This window comes from Acomys minous (genome assembly GCF_964271855.1).
Source record: "Acomys minous genome assembly, chromosome: 8".
Classification (NCBI taxonomy): Eukaryota; Metazoa; Chordata; class Mammalia; order Rodentia; family Muridae; genus Acomys; species Acomys minous.
In genome coordinates this window covers 34,461,853-34,485,698 of record NC_140489.1, presented here as the reverse complement: position 1 = coordinate 34,485,698, position 23,846 = coordinate 34,461,853, and the positions used below count along the sequence as shown (strand labels likewise).

Below are 23,846 nucleotides of genomic sequence, written 5' to 3'. Positions count from 1 at the left end.
TCTATCCGGCTTTCCTTTCCTCCTTTTTTCTTCCTCCCCTCTCTTCCTCCTTCCACTTTTAAATCTGGAAGGTGATGCTTTCATTTTGAATCAGGAAGTGACCTTGAGGATAGACATCAACCACCAGTTGATGAAAAAGGAACATTGAAGGGGGGATCCTTAATGACCCATCCGTCCCCTTCCAGACTTTGTTTACCAAATATACATCAACCTTGTTTAATCCACCGCTATGTTTTACTGTTATTTAGTTAGTGTGAAACATCCATATGGACCTAACCCCAACTTCTCAAACCATGAACAATTCTACTCATAAAAACTATAAGTCTGAAGCTCCAGTCAACTACTCTAGTATTGGGTGGACAAGTCATCGGAATAAATGTGACAAGTACTGCAAAAAATGTTCAGAAAACTGGACGGTGGTTGCGTTGATCAGTTACCAGCCTTTACCTAGACCCTCACGACTCATCAGGCTTTTACCATTGTTTCTGAGCTTTGATCTGATCCCACCATGATACCCTCAAGAAGAGTCAAACTGGACAGAATGGCCTGCTGATCAATCAAGCTCTGCTCTCGGTTGTGTAAAATGGAACTGTATGTTGGCTCGCATTCTTCACATACCTGTAAAGAATGATCAGTTACAAAGAATGTGCCGACCAAGGTACTTACATTCAGAAGTGGCCCTCAGAAATAACCAAATCCGCTGTCCCTAAGAAGGAGCAGTTATTAGCAACACAGAAGTGTGGGATGTTGATTTGGGCCAACACTCTCTACTCATTCACTATGATTTATGGATGTAAGGGAATGCAATATGACCTCAGTAGAGGAGTCACACGAGGATTCAGGGCTGCCTCTCCTTAAAGACACCCCCACTAACATACTGCAGTCGTGGGGAGACAAGCCAGGAAGAGTGAGCAACAGACTCCGCTACTTTGTTTTTGTTTTTGGGTTTTTTTTGTTTTGTTTTGTTTTTTTGTTTTTGTTTTTCATCCGGTGAAGCCTACAGTCACGGCAGCTGTCCTCAGCAGCCTTCTTGATCCCACATCACCCTGACTTGTTATTTACCTCCTGGGGTATTTCCGTCATTAGCTCTAGCAATTTCTTTAATTACCCACTGCAGCAATCTAATCCAGTAGCCAGCACCTGGGGCAGGACTGACACTGAGGAAATGGGGCTGGCAGAGGAAACTTGAGATGATATTTAGATTGCTCCCATCTTTTGCCTAGTTACGGGGCCTCCCCGTCTGGGAACATTCCTCGCGTGTTCTCGGAACCAAAGCCATTTTTCTCTTGATCTGAAGCTGTCGGTCAGACAGGTGCCTGGCCCTGATGACTTTATACTACGAGTCTCCATAGTACACTGGAGTCTAGAGCCTTACACTTGCTTCTCTGGCTGCCTGAACGTCTCCACTGGGAAGCAGAGTCCACGCTGCAGCGAGCTGCCACGGGCCATCAGGTGTTGAGGTACTTCGGGAAGCCCACTGTGATTTAATTACAGCAATTGCCAGAAAGCAAATTCAAAACTGTTTTAAGTCAGAAGAGAACGCAGAAATCCTCGGCCATCTGTCCAGCTTGCTTGCGGGCTGAGCTGTCCAATTCCACCCAATGGTGGAAAGTGTGGGTTTTCCCCTAAACCGACACAAGGAAGAGGAAAGGAGGGTTGGCGACAGCAGGCCTGAACCTAGAGGGCCTGCCAGGTGCTTCTGCTGGTTTTCCCACTTTTGTTCGTTGCCATCATGGTCACGGTTTAAGCCATAGGAGAGAGTTGGGTGGATGCTGGGGACTCCTTCAGGTGGTGAAAGGCTTCCAGACTGAAAATGGATGCCTCGGGCTTTCTTGTCATCTCGGCTGCCTGTAAACTACGGGATTCCCTCCAAGGCCCCTCCCCTCTTCCTCATTTCTCTTCTGACCCCTAAAGGTGACCTTAGCCACACTAGCTGCTTAGGACCTTAAGGTCCATTCCGACACAGCAGGGACCCCTGAGTAGTGCCTCTGGTCTGGCTCAGGTGTCCAGTGGCTCCCCGGACACCTCCGTACAAAAGGCTATCACAGATCTCCAACTAACAGACCTAAACCCAGGCTTCCTCCCCAATTCACAGGCCGGTCCCATGAGCTCAGGCTCCTGCGCATCCTGTTAGTTAAGTTAGGATGCCAGAGTCACTGGGAGTCCTAACCACACACTAAGCCCACTGCAGTGGAATGCACCAGAAGCTTGGCTCCCAGTGCAGCCCCACCTCACTGGATGCAGCGTCACTCCCACCAGCTGCTCTATGTCTCAAACCATGGGACACCCCCACCCCTCAGCATGTGACTTTTTTAAACCCACTAGAAAACTCCCCTCATCAGTCTCCTGCCTCTCCTCCTGCCTCAACAGTCTGCTCCATGGAGCAGCCAGAAGTGATCTCTTGAGACGACAAGTGAGACTCTCCCACTCGAAGCTCTGCAGAGTTGCGTGTGGCTCTAAGAAACCCAGCCGGACCTCAGATGGTGCAGCCACTTCCTCATGCTTCTTGGTTCAGTCCTGGGTCTCCAGGTTCAGTCCTGGCTCCAGTTAACCCAACCCAGCATGCTTCCTGCTCTCTGTGTGAGACAGCAGTTTCTTCCTCTATACAGTCACACAGCCACACCCTCCCTGCACTCAGGTCTCTGTGTAAATGTCATTTCTCTCACCACCCAGTCACTTTCTCCTCCACCACCCCATTTTAACTTCCTCATCGTACCCTCGTGAGTTCTCGCTGCCTGATAGATGAGACGTTAGTCTGGTGTTTAGTAATGAGAATTTAAGAGCAACATTCTGTCATGTAGAACCTACACGTTCTCAACAGTAAAACTCTCCTGGTGACCGCTTGACAGATAAGTCTGTGGAGCAAATGCCTCCTCCCATTCTCTGCCGAGCTGGGCTGTCTCCGTTGGTCTCTCTAAAATGATACCAGGAGGCAGGAATGCAAGAACTGCAATTCATGGTGTTTCTTCCCTGGGTGGTGTCAGTCTGATTGTAATCCTTCATCTCACGTCCAGTCACCTTCTCCTACAGAGACCACACCCACAGGGTTCCATCCTGCCCCCTCTTGCTACCGTATTCTTGATAGGTGATGCTGGCCAGGCCCCTGAACCTTATAACTGAGACAGTACACGAAACAGTGAGGGGTAAGGTCTGACTAGACTGTGGGTGGTCCAGGGGCCTGGCCAGCATCACTCGTTGATGCTTTCTATAAAACATACCTGTTTATGACAGCTGTGTGCTTTTTTCGTCTCACCTTCTTGCCTCATCTCTAAGACCACTTCTTAACCACAGGGAGCTCGAATCACCCAGCAGCTAGCTGCAAAGAAAAGCCATGTTGGGCATTTTGGAAACAACTGCAGCTTGCTCAGACCTTCCTCCTCACTCCCTGGATGCTTACATCCCATCTCTCCTCTCTATCCTTACAAGCAAGTGACCCAGATTATGTCTAAGCAGTGCACTGGGAACAGTTAAACATGGTGTGACGCTGAGAACTGATATGTATATCTAGATAGCAGGAAAAAAATTCTTTCCTCGAACTTTATCCTCAGCTGATTTGTGACATTATTCAGGATTTGAGGTGTGGGCACATACTGGCAGTTATGTCGTGCAGACATATTTCAGGGAGAGTTACATGTAGGAATGCTCAGTACTGTATGCTTGTGTGTGAGTGTGCGTGTGTGTGTGTGTGTGTGTGTGTGTGTGTGTTATCAAGAGAGGGGGTGTCGCTATTCTCTATGTAGCTGTTTCAGGTGCAGCTGGGGAGGAGGAGTTAACTCTCAGGGTGATGATGAGGGAGTGCAAGAATGAGACTGAAAAGGCGAAGGGACCTTGCCTCTCTTCTTCTTGCTATCTCCAGTTATGGGACTGGAAAGCTGACCTGGAAAGTATGATGCCGCTGGCAAAGCCTGAACCGTGTCCTCTAAAAGCTCCCTTGGCTTCAAGTGACTTTGTATGATTTTTCTCCCAAGTCCTCTAGAAGTGGCCTTCATTCTGTACCAAAAATGTCCAAAAAAAAAAAAAAGAGTCTGGGGACAAGGATGTATATTGTGTGTCTGAGATGCAATGGCATCACAGAGGGGAGAAACTTTGAAAACTCTGTCTATCCCAAAACCAAATTGGTAGGTGATGCTGGCCAGGCCCCTGAACCTTGTAACTGAGACAGTACACGAAGAAGACAGTGAGGGGTAAGGTCTGACTGGGCTGTGGGTGGTCCAGAGGCCAATTCATTTCACAATTTTTTTTAAGCAAAACCTGAGTCAGCAACTCAAACAACAGTTTTTAAAGGCAAGCATCCTAACACTATAACTCAAAGACAGTACTTTAATACTATATCCTGAGGGACGGTACTAGAAAGTATTAAAAGCCTTTGTTTACTATAGTTATATCAATAGGTTTCTGCACAAGCAGAAAACATTGTGTAGACAGCAAAACACACAATGCAACTGTCTTGGATCTTCTCAGACCTTTGGTGGTTTTGTGTGGCATGAAGGTACGTGCAGGGCAAAACGTGCGTGTTATGTGTTCAGAACCAAGGCTGCAGGGATGTTGTGCAGTGCAGCATGGGTAAGCACTGGCAAAAGCACCCCAGATTTGTGGCATGTTGCATTTGAAGTCACGTTTGGCCATTGTGCTTTCAGAAACCTTTTACTGTTCTCAGTTTTTCATGACTGCCCACCCTGCCCCCTGGGTCGTGGCTGACAGTTTAAGAGGCAGAGCCAGAGGCTGACCCACAGTGGATCAGCTCCCAGACATAGGCAGGGGCGACAGGGAAGGTGATGGTGGCATACTGCTGGGGGAAACATGAGATAGCCTTGGACTAACCAAGATAACTCTCCTCTATCTCATTTGTTTGTTGTTGCTTGTTTATTTGTTTGTTTGAGATGGGGTTTCCACTCTGCTGCCCGGGCTAGCTTCCATCATTGGAAGTGTGGTTCGGGGTGGGGTGTAGCTGGTGGTAGAACACCTCTAACATCCTTACAGGTAAAGAAGTAAAATAACAGCAGCCCTGCGAGCAACACCTAAACGGGCTGTGTCAGGTGGAGAAGAAACGAGGCTCGGCCATTTGTGGGCTCTCTCTTCATATCTACCTCTCAGACAGAAATTAGAACATGCAACCAACAGACAGATCCCCCAAGGGTCACGGAGCTGGTGAGGACAGGAATACAGATTCACAATCACTGGCCCCTTGGTGCCTGGATCTGGGAACCAACCCTAAGCCAGAAAGGAGGTTGCTGGGCTGGCCTGGGAAGAACCAGCTTGTCTGCTTGAGTGGAACAGAACTGATGACATTGCCAGCAGAATGACCTCAATCGAGCCTTAGGATGTGCTGGGGAAAGCTACCAGCTCTGTCGCCTTAAGGGTGAGGCGCTCCCTAATCAGAATGGGGTTGGGTACAGCTGCTTAGAGACTGACCCTCTTCCCACATCTCCTCAGGAAAACCTTAGCCTCCCCGGGCAATTTAAATGTAAAATGTGTATGAATCGCTTTTCAGATTCAAAATTGCATAAGTGAGGTGACTAGTAGGCAACAGGAAGGCGATGACCTCAGACCTATCAGTCACTCATACACCACTGGATCCCTTCCTCTCACCAGGTACCCTCCCAGCCTTCCCAGCCAAGCCCCCATCTCCCATCTCCCATCTCCCATTCTGAGAACTGAGAACGTCAATAACGTTTTCTGATGAGGGCGCCTGGATACCGAGCATTGGATGAGTTTTTTCTAGGAGCCCTGACCCTGTTTATTTGTTTTGTTGCTTTTTCCTTTCTGCTTTGTAGTGGAAGGCAGCGGCAGCGGCAGTCCTCAGCAGCAGCCACCCTAGGGAACAGTGGCTCCTCCCACCATGGCTCCGTGCCTCCATTTCCCTGCACTGAGGCCTAATCAATGTAGCCACATCCAGCCTTGCCTTTAATAAGCCGATTGTGGAGCTAAATCCCGCGTGCTCTCAACCTCACCCTGGATGCTTTTGATTGACAAAACTAATCTCTCTTCTGCCCCCACATCTGCCGCTGCCTGCATCCTCTTGCAAATCATGCGCTCAGCTGCTGACAATTAGATATAAGACTTGGGATTCGGGCGCAGGAGGGTTATGAGGTTATGAATCAATTGTAGGGGCTCGGGTGAGATAACAAACCAGGGGAGCCCATCTCAGGCACCTCACCGCAGCCCTCAGCGCCTTCCGGCTGATTTATGAGTCGGTAATAACCTCGCCTGGTCTCCTGCCCCTGTTATTTTTCATAATACATAGGAAAGCTTTAAATTTCAGAGTCCGAGCTGCCTGGGTGGGGCTGTGGGGAGAGTACCTGCCCAGGGCTTCCCCGTGGTCCACTGTCTTGGTTACTGTGTGATCGCTGCGTTCTGGAAAGTTAGGGTTGTCACTGGCTCCTAGAAGCCAGCAAACAATGCACAGGACCCCAGAGAGGTGCTCCCAAGAGAGCCCATGAATTGTAGAAGGCTCGCAGATAAAGGGTCTGAAACACAACTGTCGTGTGTGAGTTCAATCCTTCCGGCATGACCGGAACTAAATCTTATGACTAGAGGATTCCCTGTGAGGAACACCACAGGACTGGAAGTGGGCAGAAGAGGGGACAGGCTGGGGGACGGATGGTACATGGAGGCAGAAGATTGGCGACCTGTCTTCCCCCTCTTGATCTACCCTCACCTCTCAGTCCTCTACGATGTGACAGCCAGCACTGACTGATGAAAAGAAGACTCTGAACTGCTACCTAACACTTTGTGAAAAGTATTCATCTGTCGAGATTTCTACTTATAAGAGAAGATGTGATGTTTTTAGAGAGACTCCTGGCAATAGATGAGAAGCCCTAAAGATTATATCAAAAGCAGCATCCCAAAGGTGCCTGAGACCTGGTGTTGCCTAGTGCCTACATTTACATCCCCTTCCTTCCTCCCGTTTTCCTTCCTTCTTTCCTCTCTCCCTTCCTGTCTCTATCCAACCCTTCTTCCTTCCTTCTTTCCTTCCTTCCTTCCTTTTCCTCAGCCTTTGGGATGAAGTTTAAATAGCCCACCAAAGAATGTTTAATTGAATTTGTAATGAATACATGCACGTGGGTAACTATGTACCATATGAAGCACATTTGAATACAACTATAGATGAATAAGTGCTTATTAAACCCCACTGCCATACCAGCTGCTCACTCCATGCCAGGAACACAGCAGCATAATGGAGGCCCTGTCCATAGGTGTTGATGCTTATCAAATGCTAAGAGTTAAATTGCATCTTCAACCCCGCCCCAACCCCACCCCAAACCTCAGGATGTGATCTTCTTAGGAAGCACAGCCATTATAGGCATAACTAGTTAAATTAGGAAATTAGGGTGGACCTTGAGGAAGTATGGTTTCTCTTATAGAGAGAGAGCTTTGGCAGTGTGTACCAGAGAAACAGCATGTGGTGTGGATGCAGAGATCAGGGTGTTGCAGACCAGACAAGAGGCAGAGGGTAGCACTTCCTCGCTGCCTTCATGTGCACCAACACTTCTATGACCTTGAACTTGAGCATCCATCCTCTAGAACTATGAGAAAGTGTTGTGGTCCAGGCCACCCAGTCGATGGTACTGTGCGAAGGCAGCCTTAGGATGCTAATGCAGAAGAGAAAGCAGATGCTGACCAAACAGTCCCATGATGGCTATCTACTCCTGGCCAAGAGAAGTGCTGCAAAAGGGAGAGCCTCTTTGTCTGCCAGCAGACGCCAAGGGAACTTGCCAAGTCTTGAAAGTAATGAAGGCTTTCTGAGGTAGTTAGCAAAGGGTTGCCAGGAGTCAGGTACTGGTAGAAGCTGGGTTGAAAGAGGAAGAGCCTTCCTACCCCTGGAGAATTGTGTATACAGAGGCCTTGAGCTGAGATGAAGGGACGGCGTGTTGTGGGAACGGAAAAGTAGGCCCACTAACAGAAGAGACAGGAGGGTATAGGATGGTCAGTCACCAGAGCACCAAAGCCAGAACCGTACCGGAATCCATCACATTCAAAGCCTTTATTCTGGGTGAGGGTACCTGTCTTGCTGTCTGATCCTCATTTTCTACATAATGTTTATCTGGAAGCTGGAGAGGATGCCCCAGTGGTTAAAAGCACTGGCTGCTCTTCCAAAGCTGGGTTTGTGACTCAGCACCCACACAGTAGATCACAACCTTCCACAACTCTAGATCAGGGGATTCAGCATGCTCACATGGCCTCTGCATGCAACAGGCATGCATGTGGTAAACAGACATACATGCAAGCAAAACATCCATACACGTAGAGGAAGAAGAATAAAATTATTTTTAAAAAACATAGTATAGGCAGTGGTGGCACACACCTTTAATGCCAGTGCTTGGGAGACAGAGACCGATGGATCTCTGTGAGTTTGAGACCAGCCCAGTATACGGAGTGAGTTCCAGGATAGCCAAGGCTACACAGAGAAACCCTGTCTCGAAAAATGTGTGTGTGTGTGTGTGTGTGTGTGTATGCCCATCAGGAGTAAGCCTTACTTTGTCACATTGCCATTGTTAGCCCGCTGTCACATCCCCCTTTTTTTTCCTCTTTGTCTGCAAGCAGAGACTTCTTCCCAGAGGCATGAAGGCATTTATGTTCCCTAAGACCCCAAATGAGAAAGCAAGTAGCACAAAAGCTCAGATTATTGCAGCTTCCCTCAGCCTTACAGATGGTGTCAGTTCGCTGCTTGGGCCTGTGGGGTCCCTGGAACACAGACTGTCCCAGTGGCCACTGTACACCCAACTGATCTGTGCATATTCTGTGCCAGACACTGAGCTTTTCCTACAAAATGCAGCAGTCTGTGTGCTCTCGCTGCAGCGGTGGCGGTCCTGTTGTTATTCTTCCCTTTTCCTGTGAGCAGAGCAGTTCACGGTCTGTGAAGAATCATGTCATCACAAGAAAACCAAAAGCCACGCTTTGTGAAGAGGGCTTTTTCCCTGTAAGTAGGCATAAGGTTCATCAAGTAACATATTTTTTAAAAAATGAAGATTGAGGTGAATTATTTCAGAATTTATAGATGACTTAATATGGGCTGGAGATAAGACTGTCCAGTTTTATCGTCACTGTGCCTTTTCGCTTCATACGCTTGCTAAGTGACTATTAAATTTGTTATGACTTTCCTCAGTGAGCCAGTGACAAAACTACAACTATTTGACAATAAAAAAAAAGTGACGTTAAGCTTTTCCTCTCACTGTTCCTTGGGCCTGTGTTTCCTTCCCGCTGCCGGCTCGTCACATGCCCAGCTTAACATTTCTCCTTCATTTAACCTTTCTCTTCTGCTACGACCGCTTCGTTTTGTAAAAGGAAGACAGTAGAAAGAAGACATGCAGCTGCAGAGATCCCCTGCTTAGCCTGTGCATCCATCTGATCAATGGAGATCCAGAAAGAGTCACGCCGTCAGCTTATTATAGCACTATTATTATAAAACCCAGACCAAGGGAAGTATTTAGTAAGATTCAAGTGAGTGGGTGTTCAAAAGTGGGAAAGGGAGGTGAGCTGACCAAAAACAACAACAAAAAAGTTTAGCTTAATAGCTGGTAATAGCAGCAATCACTAAGCTGATTCCTCTGCTGCAGGGGAAAAGGTCAATACAGAACACCTATTCTCAGATGTTCATTAGCTGTAAGACAGTGAGAATGGGAAGGTGGGAAGAAATCTGGATTCTAGCTCTTTGGGGCTAATAGATACTATTATGTGGCCTTGGGCTTCTCTAGGCCTAATCTTTTAAATGGGTACTAAAATGACAATATTTTGCATATGTGTTTTCAATATTATCCACGATACCAGGAACAAATGGCTGCTCTATAACAGACACTCAGGAAATGTCACTTCCCCTTCACAAGCATTGGCACCCACCTGGTGAGTGTCGTGGAGCTGCCTCCCTGTTGCAGGTGCACAGAGACCCTGAGCAGGTACATGAAAACATCATGGATGGGACCCTGGCCTCAACAGAGGTGTAGGGTGAGCTTGCTCCTGGCACAGTCATTTCCTTCAAGGGAAACAGTAGGATTGAAATAGTTTTACTGATTGCCTCAGTTGTCTGTACCACAGTACGTTATCTATCAGTTTTCCAGAGCCTTGACATCTGTAGCCAATTGCAGCTCATGTAATTACTCTGCATCATCTTCTTCGCATAGATTGCAGCTGACCCAACCCTAGTGGGAAAGTGGCTCATGTTAAGCTCTCCTTGGGTTATCATGTCTGACTAGAAGTGTCCTAATCACATTCCCTAAGACACTTGAAGACACAACCCAGGATTTTATATGTTTTTTATACAACTACAAGTATCCTCTAAGCCAGAAAGAAAACCTCCTTAAATACTAGGGGCCTCACTCAAATCTAGTTTGTGTTTACCTAGAGTTCATATGGCATGGGAACTAAGCATGAGGGGCCACTGTGTCTTACTCTACCAAGTACATAAATAGACACAAATAAAGGAGCTCAGGTCACCCCCCTCCCCCCCCCCCCTCTCTCTCCAGCATTTCTCTGTGTAACAGCCCTGGCTGTCCTGGACTCACTTTGTAGACCAGGCTGGTCTCAAACTCAAAGATCTGCCTGCCTCTGCCTCCCCAGTACTGGGATTAAAGGTGTGCGCCATCATGCCCAGCTCAGGTCACCTTTCTTGATATAGGATTTTGATACACATCCCCCTAGTGTCTATGGAAGTCCACTTGTAGTTCCAGGGACAATAGATAACCAGTGTGGCAAGTTCAAGGGCAGTCATCCAGCATGGTGACTGAGCCTCTGTCTACTGACCCCTGAAGACAAAACTGAGACTGGAGGCGCAGCCCAGTTGGGAGGGTGCTTGCCTAACATCCGTGAGGCCCTGGGTATGATGGCAGCAGTAATCTAAGCCCCCAGAGGGTGGAGGCAGAAGCTGGTCATCCTGGCTACATAGTCAGTTACAGGGCCAGCCTGGGCTACATGAAACCCGCATCTCAAAACACAAAACATCAACAACGAAAGCCCGGTCCGGAGACACCTGTCTTTGTTCATCATTATTTGCTTCCAAGAGGGAAAAAAAAAAAAAGCAAATGCTACTAGGAGTCCCTCTTACTCTCTCTACTTTGGTCTGAGAATCTGTTTGTTTGTTGTTTACTTTTTCAGAGACAGGGTTTCTCTGTGTAGCCCTGGCTGTCCTAGAACTCACTCTGTAGAACAGGCTGACCTCAAATTCAGAGATCCACCTGCCTCGGCCTCCCAAGCGCTGGGATTAAAGGCCTGCGCCCACCACACTTGGCAAGAGGCCAATTCTTGCTTCCCCATTCTTGATACTTAAAAGCATTTATTTTCAAAACATATAAGCTGGTCTTATAGTAGTTCAGAACTTAAAGTAGCTCAGAAACAGAATAAGAACTTGAGGCCTCTCCTCTGCCTGATAGCCTAAAGCTAATGACTTAAATTATTTCCAAAACTGTTCTCTTTCACTTCTGCATTCACTTATATGTGTAATTAATGAAATAGAATAAAAAAATGTCATTTCATCATATATGCTCTTCTTGATGAGTTTTTTTTTCCCACTCGACATAGTAGTTGTTCAATAAATATTTCCATGAATGAGCCATGATTTATCGACTTTCTTGTTAGGGAATTTTATATTGATCTCAAATGCCTGTTCAATAAATATGTATATATGTAAAAGATACAGTAGAAAGACATACTACAGCACATGTGAAGCACAGCATGTAACTAAATAAGCACATACTTAAATACAGGGATAGATCACATGTGATGTGGAAGGTTCCGGGGTACCCTCTTGTGTAATTCACGGATATTCCTGTATTGTGAGTTGATACACTACTTTTGGTGGGTCTGGGGGTTATTGTCACACAAGCGTGAAGACACATGTTCAGATCTCCAGGACTTAAAAGCTGGGTATGGGTATAATTCCTGCACTGGGAAGGCAAACACAGGTAGATCCGTGTAGTTCACTGGATAGCCAGTCAGCCCAGCGGAATAGACGAGCCCCAGGTTCAGTAAAAGATGCTATCTTTTCCAGCACACTCTTTTAATCCCAGTACTTGGAGTGCCGAAGCAGGCAGATCTCTGAGCTCAAGGCCAGCTTGGTCTACAGAGTGAGCTCCAGGACAGCCAGGGTTACACAGAGAAACCCTGGAGAGAGAGAGAGAAAGAGAGAGAGAGAGAGAGAGAGAGAGAGAGAGAGAGAGAGAGAGAGAGAGAGAGAGAATAAAGTGGAGAGTGACTGAAAGAGACGGTGACATTGACCTCTGACATACAAACGCATGTGTAAATACTTGCACATACACCCACACCACATGTACATAACACATACAGAAAAGGAGACAAACACGTTTGCAGTTGGCCTCAGGAAGACAGCTTCCAGGTAGTGTTTTGGACTCTCGAGAATAAAGGCTGATTCTGCAGTGTGTGTTACGTTGTGGATGTTACCAGCCTGCAAGTCCCCGTAAGGCATCTTGCCAAGGTAAGGTCTCAAATTCAACAGTGGGAACAAAAGGCAGCAAGTATGTTTTGATAGGACCGAAAAGAATCTTCAAATTCTTTTTTGGAGGGGGAAAGATGACCGCTGGGGTTGGTGGAGAGAGGGGAAAGGCAAAAATGAGAAGGCATGTACTCGCTCCCATCTATGGCTCCAAAATGTCTTTCATAATATCTGACAGATCCGCCTTCCCTGACCCACCTCAGTGGTTCTCTTCCAGCCCCACACAGCTGGACCAGGCCACCTGCGCAGCAGTCCTCAGGAAATAGCACTGGGAACCAGAGAGAGTGTATTCACCCATCGCTAAGCATCTTCCAACATGCTTGCTGCATGCCACAGAATGGTACCCACAGTAAGCGAGGGACACAGTGGATGACGGCACGGCTGATAAAGCATCCTCTCCCAGGATAGCCAGGAATTGCAGCATCACAGTCTCCACACAGCATAGCGACTGCCGTGGTCACTGGGCCATAACACAAAACCCAGCTCTGTGCTCCTCAAAGTGTTAGAGGGAGAGGGAAAGGGAACCTTTGTGACTTTGTCTTCCTTACAAGAAAAGTACTTAACTGTGATCCTTTAGTTCAGAGAGTGTAACCAGGCCATGGTGCAGCCAGAGAACAATTGGGCCAGAAACTGTGAGTGCCAAATGGGAGTAGCAACCCAGACAATGGTGCTAGGGGGCTGGGGGCCTGCGGTGGGTAGGATAGCAAGGAAGGAGTTTCAGTGTGAATGAATACTAATTAGTGACATGGATATTAATGATGACAGTAATTAACAGGGGAAAGGAAGGGCTGTCATTGTCCCAGAGTGAGCAATCAATCTTGGCAGGTGATAAATAATGGCTGAGCAAGCTCAGCGGAAAGATAATCCTCAAGCCCCCGGGAGAGCCGGAGTGATACTGGAAGCCTTGCAGTTTCCAGGCAACCCACAGAAAAGAACTATTTTTCTTTGAGGGGTAAAAAAAAAAAAAAAAAAAAAAAAAAAGGACAGGTTAGTGTCTTTCTCCCACCACCCAGTTTGGGATTACAGTTCTTACTTGACGTCTGCTTTGTTCTGCATTTCCTAGGACAAATACAGAACTTCTGTAATTTGGAGGAAATGAGTATGCACACACGCGCGCGTGCGCAGCTACACAAACGGACTCCCTTTCAAAGGAGGAGAACGCGCTGCAGTGTTTTTCCGCATCTAATTTCAGCTCATAGGTGCTGTCCAGAAGCAAGGATGGGAAGCTTCCAGAGTCTTGCTTTTGAGGCTGAAGTGTGAGGAAATGGCGTTGTCAATGAGGGCTGGCCCTGGGCAGAGGCCCAGGAGGATAAGGGTAGGGCCCAGACAGCCAGGCTGTACTGTTTCTATAGAGCCGCACAGAGACTGAATATCCAGGCTGTCCAGCCCGCAGGGATCTTACTTCTAGCCAATGGTCAAATGTCTGAAAATGTTGATTCCCAGGAAAAGTGTAACCCTCTACTGCCTGTCATCTCCTGGCTAAGAATCCAGCCAGGCGCTAGATTAGCAAACCCCACTTCCACCCCCCAGACACACACCACGGCTTCGGATGCCCTCCTGACCCAGATCTGGAAACACGGCTCCTTTCAGCCTATCTGCCATCAAACATTGCACAAGAAATGATGGAGCTATGTTTAGAGAGGTCTGCACCGGTTAAAGTCCGTGGGCGACACAGTGGGTTGATTAGATAGATGTTTTGAATCCTGCAGCTCGCTGGGCTCTTGACATACTCCAAGGCTCGGGCCCTGAGACCCTGACTAGGGAGGCAAAGGAATGAAAAGAGGGCAGACACAGAGACAGACACAGGGACAGAAAAGCTGGGTCGGGCGGCTTCTATGCACTCTGGTGGAGCTGCACGGGGTACCCTAGCAACCCAGATCCTCTGTGTGTTTGTCACATGCAGCACAGGGAAGAGAATAGCCAGTCTTGGTAGGAGGTGTCTGTCCGAGAAGGTCTTAGGTTCTAGATACCCTCTAAGAGGAAGCTGCAGTTGCTAGCCTTTATGCACATTAATCAATTGCTTGCACTTGCACAGAAGGCTTTGCTATGCTTCTGAGTCTCACCAGGGGGAAGGCTAACTCCATGGAGCCCTTGGCATGTCTGTGACCACGTCAGCCACGCACATTCACTCAGGACTTTCTTCCTACACACTCCTCGTGTGAGCTAAGCTGCCCCTGGGACATGGGTTTCCAGCTGTATCTTTTTAAAGGAAGACAGTAAAGGGGAGCTTGTTCAGAAGACTGTGGCCAGTGGCGAGGAGCTCTAGGTCCGTTACCCTGAAGATGATGGCACTGATGGTTTATGGAAGGACTGCCCAAAATCTGACGGGATGCTCGCAGAGTGATGAGGTCTGGGTTCAGGTTCACTCTTCTGTCAGCAGAAGACAAAACCAACAGGAGAAAGAAAGAGGGTCAAATTTTTGTTCAAATGTTACTTTTGTTTGTTTGTTTTTTTGGTTTTTGTTTTTCAAGACAGGGTTTCTTTGTGTAACGGCCCTGGCTATAATGGACTCATTTTTGTAAACCAGGCTGTCTTCAAACTCACAGCGATCCGCCTGCCTCTACCTCCTGAGTGCTGGGGTTAAAGACGTGGGCCGCCACACCCGGCCTTCAACATTACTTATCTTAAACATGCTGGCAGGCAGGGAATTCACGAGCTCCTAAGCACTGGAATTATTCCAAATGCAAGTAGTACCTCTCCCGAGGGCTCCAAGTAGCCATTAATTTTCATAATGAGATCCATAGCCCCTTCCTTATTGTATCTTTGTCTCACTTGGTTCCCCAGAGGAGTAAGGGAAGGGTCTGTTGGTGTGGATGGCCCACGCAGGAGTTTTCATAGGCCACATCGGGGAAGTGGTGTGGGTCATTCCACCCACGTATAATTAGTGAAGTTCAGTCTACAGGCAGTTTTGGGGGAGCGTGGACATGTAAGGTAGCTGGAGCCTAGAGGGAAAAGGAGAAGCTGTCAGGGAAGACCCGGAAGTGACTTCTACGGAATCGGGTATGTCCGGTCAGAATGGACTTCACGCCTGAAGAGAATGAGTTTTCCAGGAACCTCTGAGGTCCCCTGAGTTGGTTAGCCCTTTTCAGTAAGGACATGACACTGAAGAAGAAATGTTTTGGAAGCAGGCGTACTAAGGGCTTGCCAGCCTGTCTGGAGGAAGCCATTGAAATCTGTGTCCCTAAAAAGTTCCTGATAGATGCTCCCTGGAAATGCAGGTAAAACTGAGGCATCAGAAGTGAGTCGGGGGTTTTGTTTTGCTTTGTAAAAGAATTTAAATATACACTGGGGAGTGCAGATCAATTGGTACCTGCTTGCCTAGAATGCATAAAGCCCTGGGTTTGAGCCCCCAGCACTGTGTAAACTAGGTGTGGTGACGGTGGTACAGGGCTGGCATCTTAGCATCCTCAGCTATATAGAAAAGGCAAGGCCAACCTGGGATGCACGAATTCCTGTCTCCATTAAAGAAGGAAGATAAGGAGGGAATAACAATTATTGAACCATCACTGTGGAAATATCCCAGTGGCTGGGAAAGGCTGGCTAGCACGGGAAAATGTCAGTACTACCCAGCTCTCGGGCTGTGTGCTGCTGGGCTTACAACTCTGGGGAAGATGTTTCTTCTGCTACCCTTGAGATCTTCAGCTGAAACTGCCTTGTCATTTCAGGTACTGACATTGTGCAGTGGCTTATGAAGAACCTTTCCATCGAGGACCCAGGTACTTGACCCCTGACCTTGACCTTACCTCTCCTGGTGTTGGTACACGTGCCATGACCAACTTCTCCAGTGGGCCCTGTACAGTCTTGAAGAGAAGGCTTATCATCACAAATTCCAGGATGTGGGGATCATTGTATTCGCAGATAGAAGTCATTCATTTTCTCCGCCGAATGTCTATCATCACGTGGAAATCACCCTTTGAGGAAATGAGCCACTATTTAGAATGCCAAAGAGCTCAACACAATAGCGTGTGAAATGAGATGAATTCTCGTTAGCTGTAGCAATTACAGATAAGTTGTGGCCCTGTCACTGAACAGCCTTCCAGAAGCAGCTCTTAAAATTAGATTGCCTGATCCACAATTAAGATGTTTAATTATTTGCTAAAACTCCTTCTGTTTTCTGCTTCTGCAAGAAGTGAAGAAGTGATTTTTTTTCAACTCTAATTGTGCATTTCAATTAGGCAAAGTCTACCAGAGAAACAGCAAAACCTTGACCAATGAGACAGTTTCCACAGCTGTCCCTCTACCAGAAAATAGACAAGAAAATGTCTTCGTACGGTCCAATTAGGAAGTGGGGGAGGTGCTCCAGAAAAAAAAATAAAATTAAAAAAAAAAAGAAGCTTCTAGACAGTTGAAGTTGGTTTTCATCAGTGTGCTATGAATGTATTGTTTGTTTGTTTGTTTTTCTGCATTTAGAACACATGCATTTGTCTGGGTTAACTCGTGTCATTGATACTCAAAGATCACATTTACAATTTTCTACTCTGAGGTTGACCATTAGTGCCAAGTGAATCCAGGGTCTCTTCTTACCTGGCAGCATTCTGCCACTGAGCTGCACATGTCCAGCCTTCTGCTCTGAAATTCTTAGTGGCCATCCTTGGCGGACATAGATACCTCAAGTTAAGTAAACCCCAACCACCAAGCTTTCTGGGAATCTGCACCAAGTGCCCACACTAGATGTTGGGCCTAGCATTCTGATTCTTTGTTGAAATCAATCAATACGCCAACCAGGGACTGCGTTTCAACCTGACATTGCTAGTCTACAGCTGAGTGTACAACAATACAATTTCAAGTAATTCAATTAAGTGAAGTTGAGGGAAACAGGAGTCCCATAAGAGCAGGTGGATTTCTTGGGAGTGACCCTGGCCCTTTTCATGTGCTGGGTCAGTGGCCACCCTGGCAACTAACAAAAATTCTTAATTTGAGTGAAGTTCTTGCCTCACAAGAAAAAGAAGCATAGGCAGTGTGCTTTTTAGGGACCAGGCCCAAATCAGCTCCCCTCGCTGTTCCTGTTAGACATCTGGGCTTCTGACTGCCCACCTGTGCAGCCAGCCTGGCTAGGCATCCAGCCATTTGGTGACATTCATCTGAAGTCACTGTTCCTTTTTATTGTCATGCTCACTTCAGGCCATTTCTCATGATAAAATTTCCTTGCCCTTCTGAAGTAGCCACTATATCCATGATTATTATCATCATCATTAATATCCTGAGAACTCCAACCCACCTTATTGAGACTGCTGTGGCCCTGGCATGAGAAACTTCTGTGGAAGGTCCAGGCCGATGAAGGTCACATAGACAGAGGTGTACTCTCCTCTGACACCTTTGGGAGGACATCGAGATGCTGGGACAGATTTGAGCTTCTGAGCGTTAGCTCCAGGAAGATGATCCTGGAAGACAAAGGCACAAAGCAAAGCCTGGGATGCTAGCATATCCAATTCTGGCCCCTCTGTCTTTTCTTTCTTCCCATCTGTCAAAGTGAAAGCATTTCTAAGAGTTTTAGCTCCGGGATTAGTGGCACAACATTACCTTCTTTCAGGATCTTGCCCTCCCATCTTGCATGGAGAAGGGCAAAGGATGGAGTTTTCCTTCTTGCTGGACCTGCCATTCTTTCCTTTGTTTGTGTTGGCTGGTTTGTTTATTTTACTATGTAGCCCAATGTAGCCTTGATGTCTCAATTCACCTCCTGGGTGCTGGGATTGCAGAAATGTGCCACACACCTGGCTCATGACTTTTTTTTTTTTTGAAGCATGCATTTGGACTTCCACGTATCCAGAGCTTTATCCATGATGTCAACTAACATTGGGTTGAAAATGTTTGTTACAAAAATATATCTATGATCAATATATTGAGACATTTTGTTACTCCCTGTGCATTACAGTATAACAGCCTTTTAGATGGCATTTAGACTGTCTTGGGCATCAAAAGTCACCTAGAAGTAACTTGAAGTTTATAGGTGAAGGTGTAAGTTATCCAAACATAATTCGATTTGATATCAAGACTTGACCATCTAAATATTTTTATCTCCATGGGGGCCCTGAAACAAATTCTACATGGATACACAGAGACAGCGATATCGAATTTTAAAGTCAAAATGGTCATCAGGAAACAGGTGAAATAAAACATCATTTATTCTGAGTCCACCCATGATAGGTGCTATTTCCAAGGAGACTTGGTGATTCTTAGAAAGCAAAGCATTGGGTTGTAGTTGCTGTTGAAAAGCTTATGTGTACAGACAAGACAAATGATTTTTAAATGCATAGCTAATAAAACTGGTCACTGTTAGAGGCCCACAATTTACCTTCTAACCAACAAAACATACTTTGAGGTTTTGGGGGGAGTCTTAGGTATAGTGGGGCATTTAGGTCCCACCCTCCCCCTCCTGTATGGGCTCCTCTCAGAATAAGCTAAAATCTTAACTAACAATGGAAGCCTGTTTATGTCTGGGTCTGAGATAAGGAAGCATCCAGTTGGTTTTTGGCAGAAATGTTCATTTTTCTACCAGGTTTATCACCTATGGTACTGCCCCTCTCATTGTCTTTCCTCTGATCTCCTGGAAAAGTGAGGTCTTGCCCTAGTCCATCAGAGAAGTAGTGGCACTGTCCTCACCAAAAGAACTTTCATGTCACAAGGAGATTTTGAAACCTCTGGGCCACAGACTGCACCCCAGGTGCCAAGGATGATAAAGTGTGGGGATCACTCAGTGCTGAGTGCTTGGGTGAGATACCTCACTCCCTTAGGGACTACTTGATCTACACCATGATACTAGACCTAACATTGTTTTGGAAGATTGTGGGGAATGAGTAGTGAGGCATTGTCAGATTCTCAGAGGAGACCAGACACACAGTGGTCCTTCTCAGTTGTCAGCATCCTCCCATCCTCACCATCATCCGGGGAAGTCATCATCAGCACCATCCCCTAGTGCAGTGGTTCCCAACATTCCTAAAACTGTGACCCCGCCCTCCCAACCATAAAAGTTATTTTTAGTGGTGCTTCATAACTATAATCTTGCTACTGTTATGAATTGTAATGAAAATACCTGTTTTCTGATGGTCCCCCTCTCTGAAAAGGTCATTTGACCACAAAAGGGTCATGACCCACAGGTTGAGAACCAAAGCTCTAGAGGCCGCTACACGACCTCTGGTCATCTTTTGCTAAACCAATGCATGTTTGTCTGAATGGTCTGCTTCTTCGTCCTTTCTCTCCTTGCAGTTGAAGCAATACACCTGGGAAGCCTTATCGCCGCCCAGGGCTACATCTTCCCGATCTCAGATCACGTTCTTGCCATGAAGGACGATGGCACCTTTTACCGTTTCCAGGTAGGCCTGATGGCTCTTCCTGAAGAGCCCTTCTGCTCACCACTATGCGGCCTCAGATTAGAAAGAACCACTAGGACAGTCAGGCCTGTTTATGAGAGTGAATGTCCCTGCCCCACAGCCCTGGAAAACCTAAGAACTGCATTAACTTAGCCACTGGGTGACCCACTTAAAAAACAGTAAAAGGCCCTTGTTGACAGTGTACAGTACTTGGGGACCTTGTCTAGGCCCCTTGGGGATGTTGTCATAGAATCTCCTGCTTATCTTATAAACACCAGAAATTAATTTTTCACAGTACTGGGCATTGGAAGTCCAAGTTAAAGGTGCCAGCACAGTCAGTGCCTGGTACAGGAGCATTCTATTTCACAGATGGCACTTTCCAGCTGGTGGAAGTGATGAGGGGGCTCCCTTAAGCCTTTTTTTTTAGAAAATAAGGGCACTAATTTCACTTATGAGGCCTCCATCTCCATGTCCCCTTCACCACCTAAAGCCTCCATCTCTCTCATCTTAAAAAAAAGATTTATTTCTTATTTTATATATATTCATGCTTTACCTGAATATATGTATATGTACCATGTGAATGCCTAGGGCACACAAAGGACAGACACAGGTGTCAGGTGGCTTATAACTAGAGGTACAGATGGTTATGAGGCACAGTACAGGTTCTGAGAGCTGAACCCAGGTCCTTTGAAAGAACAGCAAGTGTTCTTAACCCATGAGCCACCATTCCAATCCTAAGACCCCATCTCTTCCAAGCATCTCCTGGAGGTGTAGGGTTCAGACAAGAACAGATACTTTCTCTCGTTTCTTCTGGAAGAAAAGCTGTTATAGGGGTGGATGTCACCCATCTCACAACAGAGCATGGCTTTTAGTGACCCTGGAAGCTAAGCCCAAGTGAGCCTGAAAGCGTGGCACCCCCCCGGGAGTGAATTCTCATGCCCTGCTGAACTCACCCACTGTTAGCTCTTCTCCCACACTCTGCCTTAGAGAGAGTAAAGACAGAGGGTTGGGGGCTATGCCAAAGTCTAAGCCAGCTTTGTGTCTATGCCAGGATATTTCTGCCCCCAACTTAAAATCTCTCGGTTTCACAACTACATGCCTCTGGTTTTGATGCCATGTGTTCTTTTTTCAGGCTCCTTACTTCTGGCCTTCAAACTGCTGGGAACCTGAAAACACAGACTACGGTGAGATGAGCTGACGTGGTCCCTACTTTCTATTGCTCCCAGGAGTACCAAAGACAAATGCTTGGCACCTAGTCACCGTGGTGCTGGGGGGAAAAGGGGTCAGCTGCTTGGTGGCATGTATCAAATTCTGTTTCACACAGTGGCTAGAAGCACAGCATACTGAGAGGTGCAGTCCTTCCAAAAGAAGGGGCAAGGGAGTCGGTTCTATCACCAGTGTTTGTGCAGTCGAGGTGGGAGAGCGAGAGCCTCGGGGACACTGTATGTAAGGGGCTTTTGTTGCTCTAGGGACATAGCATCAGAGAGAGCTGCAGCAAGGAGCTGCCTTCCCACTGGCACTTTCTATCCTCACATACTTGTAAACCTCACTATAACTCATGGGCAACTTTGATCAAGTGATCCAACTTGACAGCAAGCACCTTCGCCCACTGAAGCATCTCACTGACCCAGTTCCTTGTGTCTTGACAGTACATCAGTCTGTTTGCTATTTGTTATGTTAGACATGACGCATTCTTTTTATGGTGACACATTAGAGTAATGATGACACCCAAGTGAAGCCAGGCTGAGGTTTGGAGGTGGAGACAACTGGTTTCAGTAGAAACAAACAAACAGGACAAAGCCAACCACACAAGCCTTCATGGTCCTCAGAAGTCCTCATGCAGGACTGGCTGTCACCACTAGAGGTCACCAGAGCCAGAGCGCTAAGAAAGTTACCTAAGAGTACATACAAAGGCATGTGCCACAGAGAGAAGCAGGCCAAAAGTCCAAGGCTGTGGGCTTACGGTCATCAGCTGCAGCACCAGCTTTCTATCCCTCGCTCAGCACCCCAGAACCTATCTGGGCCGTTCGTGCCCAAGTGGGAAATTTCTTGGGATGGTCCTACTTTCATAAAACCCACAGCCAAAATCTGGGTTACCCCCTCCCGGTTCGATATATTGGGGAGGTGGGGTTTGTTTGTTTGGGTATGGGTGCAGAGGGGACACCCACTTATATGCATGCAGAAGCCAGCACCAAATCTGGAGCTAGACTGTTGACCAGTGAGCTCAGTAAGCCCCTGGCTGTGCTCCTCACCTCCCTGGCATTATGGGAATACTCAGCCATGCAGATCCACACATACCCATTTGTAGCTCTTTACATGGATTCTGGAGATTCAAACTGAGGTCCCCGAGCTTGGACACCAAGCATCCTTACCCACTGAGCCACCCCACCTACATCTCCGACTTTCACATTTGACCAATGGAAAATGCCTTGTCAAAGTAGCTGCCACCTCCATTGGCTCACCAGGCATGGAGGTGAGGCAAGTGGCATGCCACGCTTCCTGCTACATTGCCAGCACCCTAGGCTGATCCACGGGGCTGAGGGGAGTACTTTGTCCAGAGCAGACAATTCTTTATCTGGCACAATGCAGAGTTCTGGCTGTTCAGTTCATTGTCGGAGCTTCTACAGTGAAACTCAGAAGACGTGGCATGCACGTGCTCTCAGCCCTCTAGGTCACCTGTTCTCAACCTGTGGGTTGCGACCCCTCTGGGGGGTCAAACGGCCCTTTCACAGAGGTGGCCCAAGACCATCAGAAAACGCAAATATTTACATTACTATTCATGACAGTAGCAAAATTACAGTTATGAACTAGCAACAAAAATAATTTTACGGCTGGGGTCACCGCAACATGAAGGACTGTATTAAAGGGTGGCAGCGTTAGGAAGGTTGAGAACCGCTGCTCTACATGAGTACAAGTTATGCAAGGAAACCTTCATGTGGCGGCCTATGAAGTAAGACTAAGAGCTGTAGAGCCCAACGACTTGGTTTTCTTTCTTAAACAAACCATCCAGTGTGGATATTATTAAACTGCATTAAGAATGTTTGAAGCCACATGAATATTGCCCCCTCCCACATTTTTATTGCTTCTCTCTGGATGCCTCATCTGTAACAGATTCACTAGCAATTACCTCAGTCAACTCTCCTTGATTCATTAGCTCGTTTCAGGCCATTTAGCAATGTCTTCAGAGACACAACCACTCTTTCTCTTAACAGCAATGTCATTGGCACAGACAGTCCTCGACGTATGGTAAGCTTATATCCTGATATTCCCCAATGTAGCCCGAAAATATCCCAAGTCAAAATACACACCCACCTACCAGACTCCTTCACTTAGCACACTGCACAGTGTTCATTCTTTCCCCTCTTGAGCTTTTGGGCACCATGGCTCACTGCCACTGCCCAGCCTCCCAAAAGAGGGGCACATCACACATTACTAGCCTAGGGAAAGATCAAAATTTGCAATCAGTAACTGTGGTATCTAGTAGATCCACTTAGCTTTCCCACTGATGTTAAAGGGGAAAAAAAATCATTAAATCAAAACAAAGATGTGTTGTGTTGTGTGTGTGTGTGTGTTGTTGTTGTTGTTGTTGTTGTTGTTGTTGTTGTTGTTGTTGTTAAAATAGTGAGCACACCTGAACTGACATAAGCAGATTTGGAAAGAACCTCAGCTGGCCCTGCTCAGCTCAGATTGTAGAATATAAAATTGTGGACTTCTGTGGACATACCGGAAAGAAGTCTAACAGCCACAGAGTTCCCAGCAACTTAGGCTTCCAGGAAAAAAGCCAGTTGTTTAAACCAGCAAGGCACTGCCTGGAGAGTATAAGAAATGTGTCAGGCCACTGGCCAGGCCCAAGCTGTCTGCGGTCCATCCTCATGGTCAGTCACAACAGTCCTCCCTTGACTCCCCTGGGTCCTTCTCCTTGTCACTGAAAAAGGGAGAGAACTCTGAAGAAGCAGAGATAGAGAGGGAGCAGTGAAGGTCGTGCTTGCAAAAGAATGTTCTGGAAATGTGGGGCTGAGAACCCTTCCTTAGCCTGGGTAGACAGACCTAAGTTGTCTTTCCTCTTTTCCTGGCAGAACATGCCTGGGGAGCAGGGC

The 23,846-nt window shown here is 47.0% G+C and overlaps 1 protein-coding gene across 7 annotated transcripts in view; it reads left to right on the top strand.

Annotated features, from left to right (window-relative positions):
- Positions 1 to 23,846, top strand: part of RGS6 (regulator of G protein signaling 6) — a 517,530-nt gene that overhangs the window by 398,678 nt on the left and 95,006 nt on the right. For all 7 annotated transcript variants that reach the window (XM_084792096.1, XM_084792100.1, XM_084792102.1 and 4 more), the window contains exons 4-6: positions 16,108 to 16,158; positions 19,646 to 19,752; positions 20,882 to 20,933. In XM_084792096.1, coding sequence (XP_084648222.1) covers positions 16,108 to 16,158; positions 19,646 to 19,752; positions 20,882 to 20,933 — 210 coding nt within the window. The remainder of the gene's footprint in view (positions 1 to 16,107; positions 16,159 to 19,645; positions 19,753 to 20,881; positions 20,934 to 23,846) is intronic.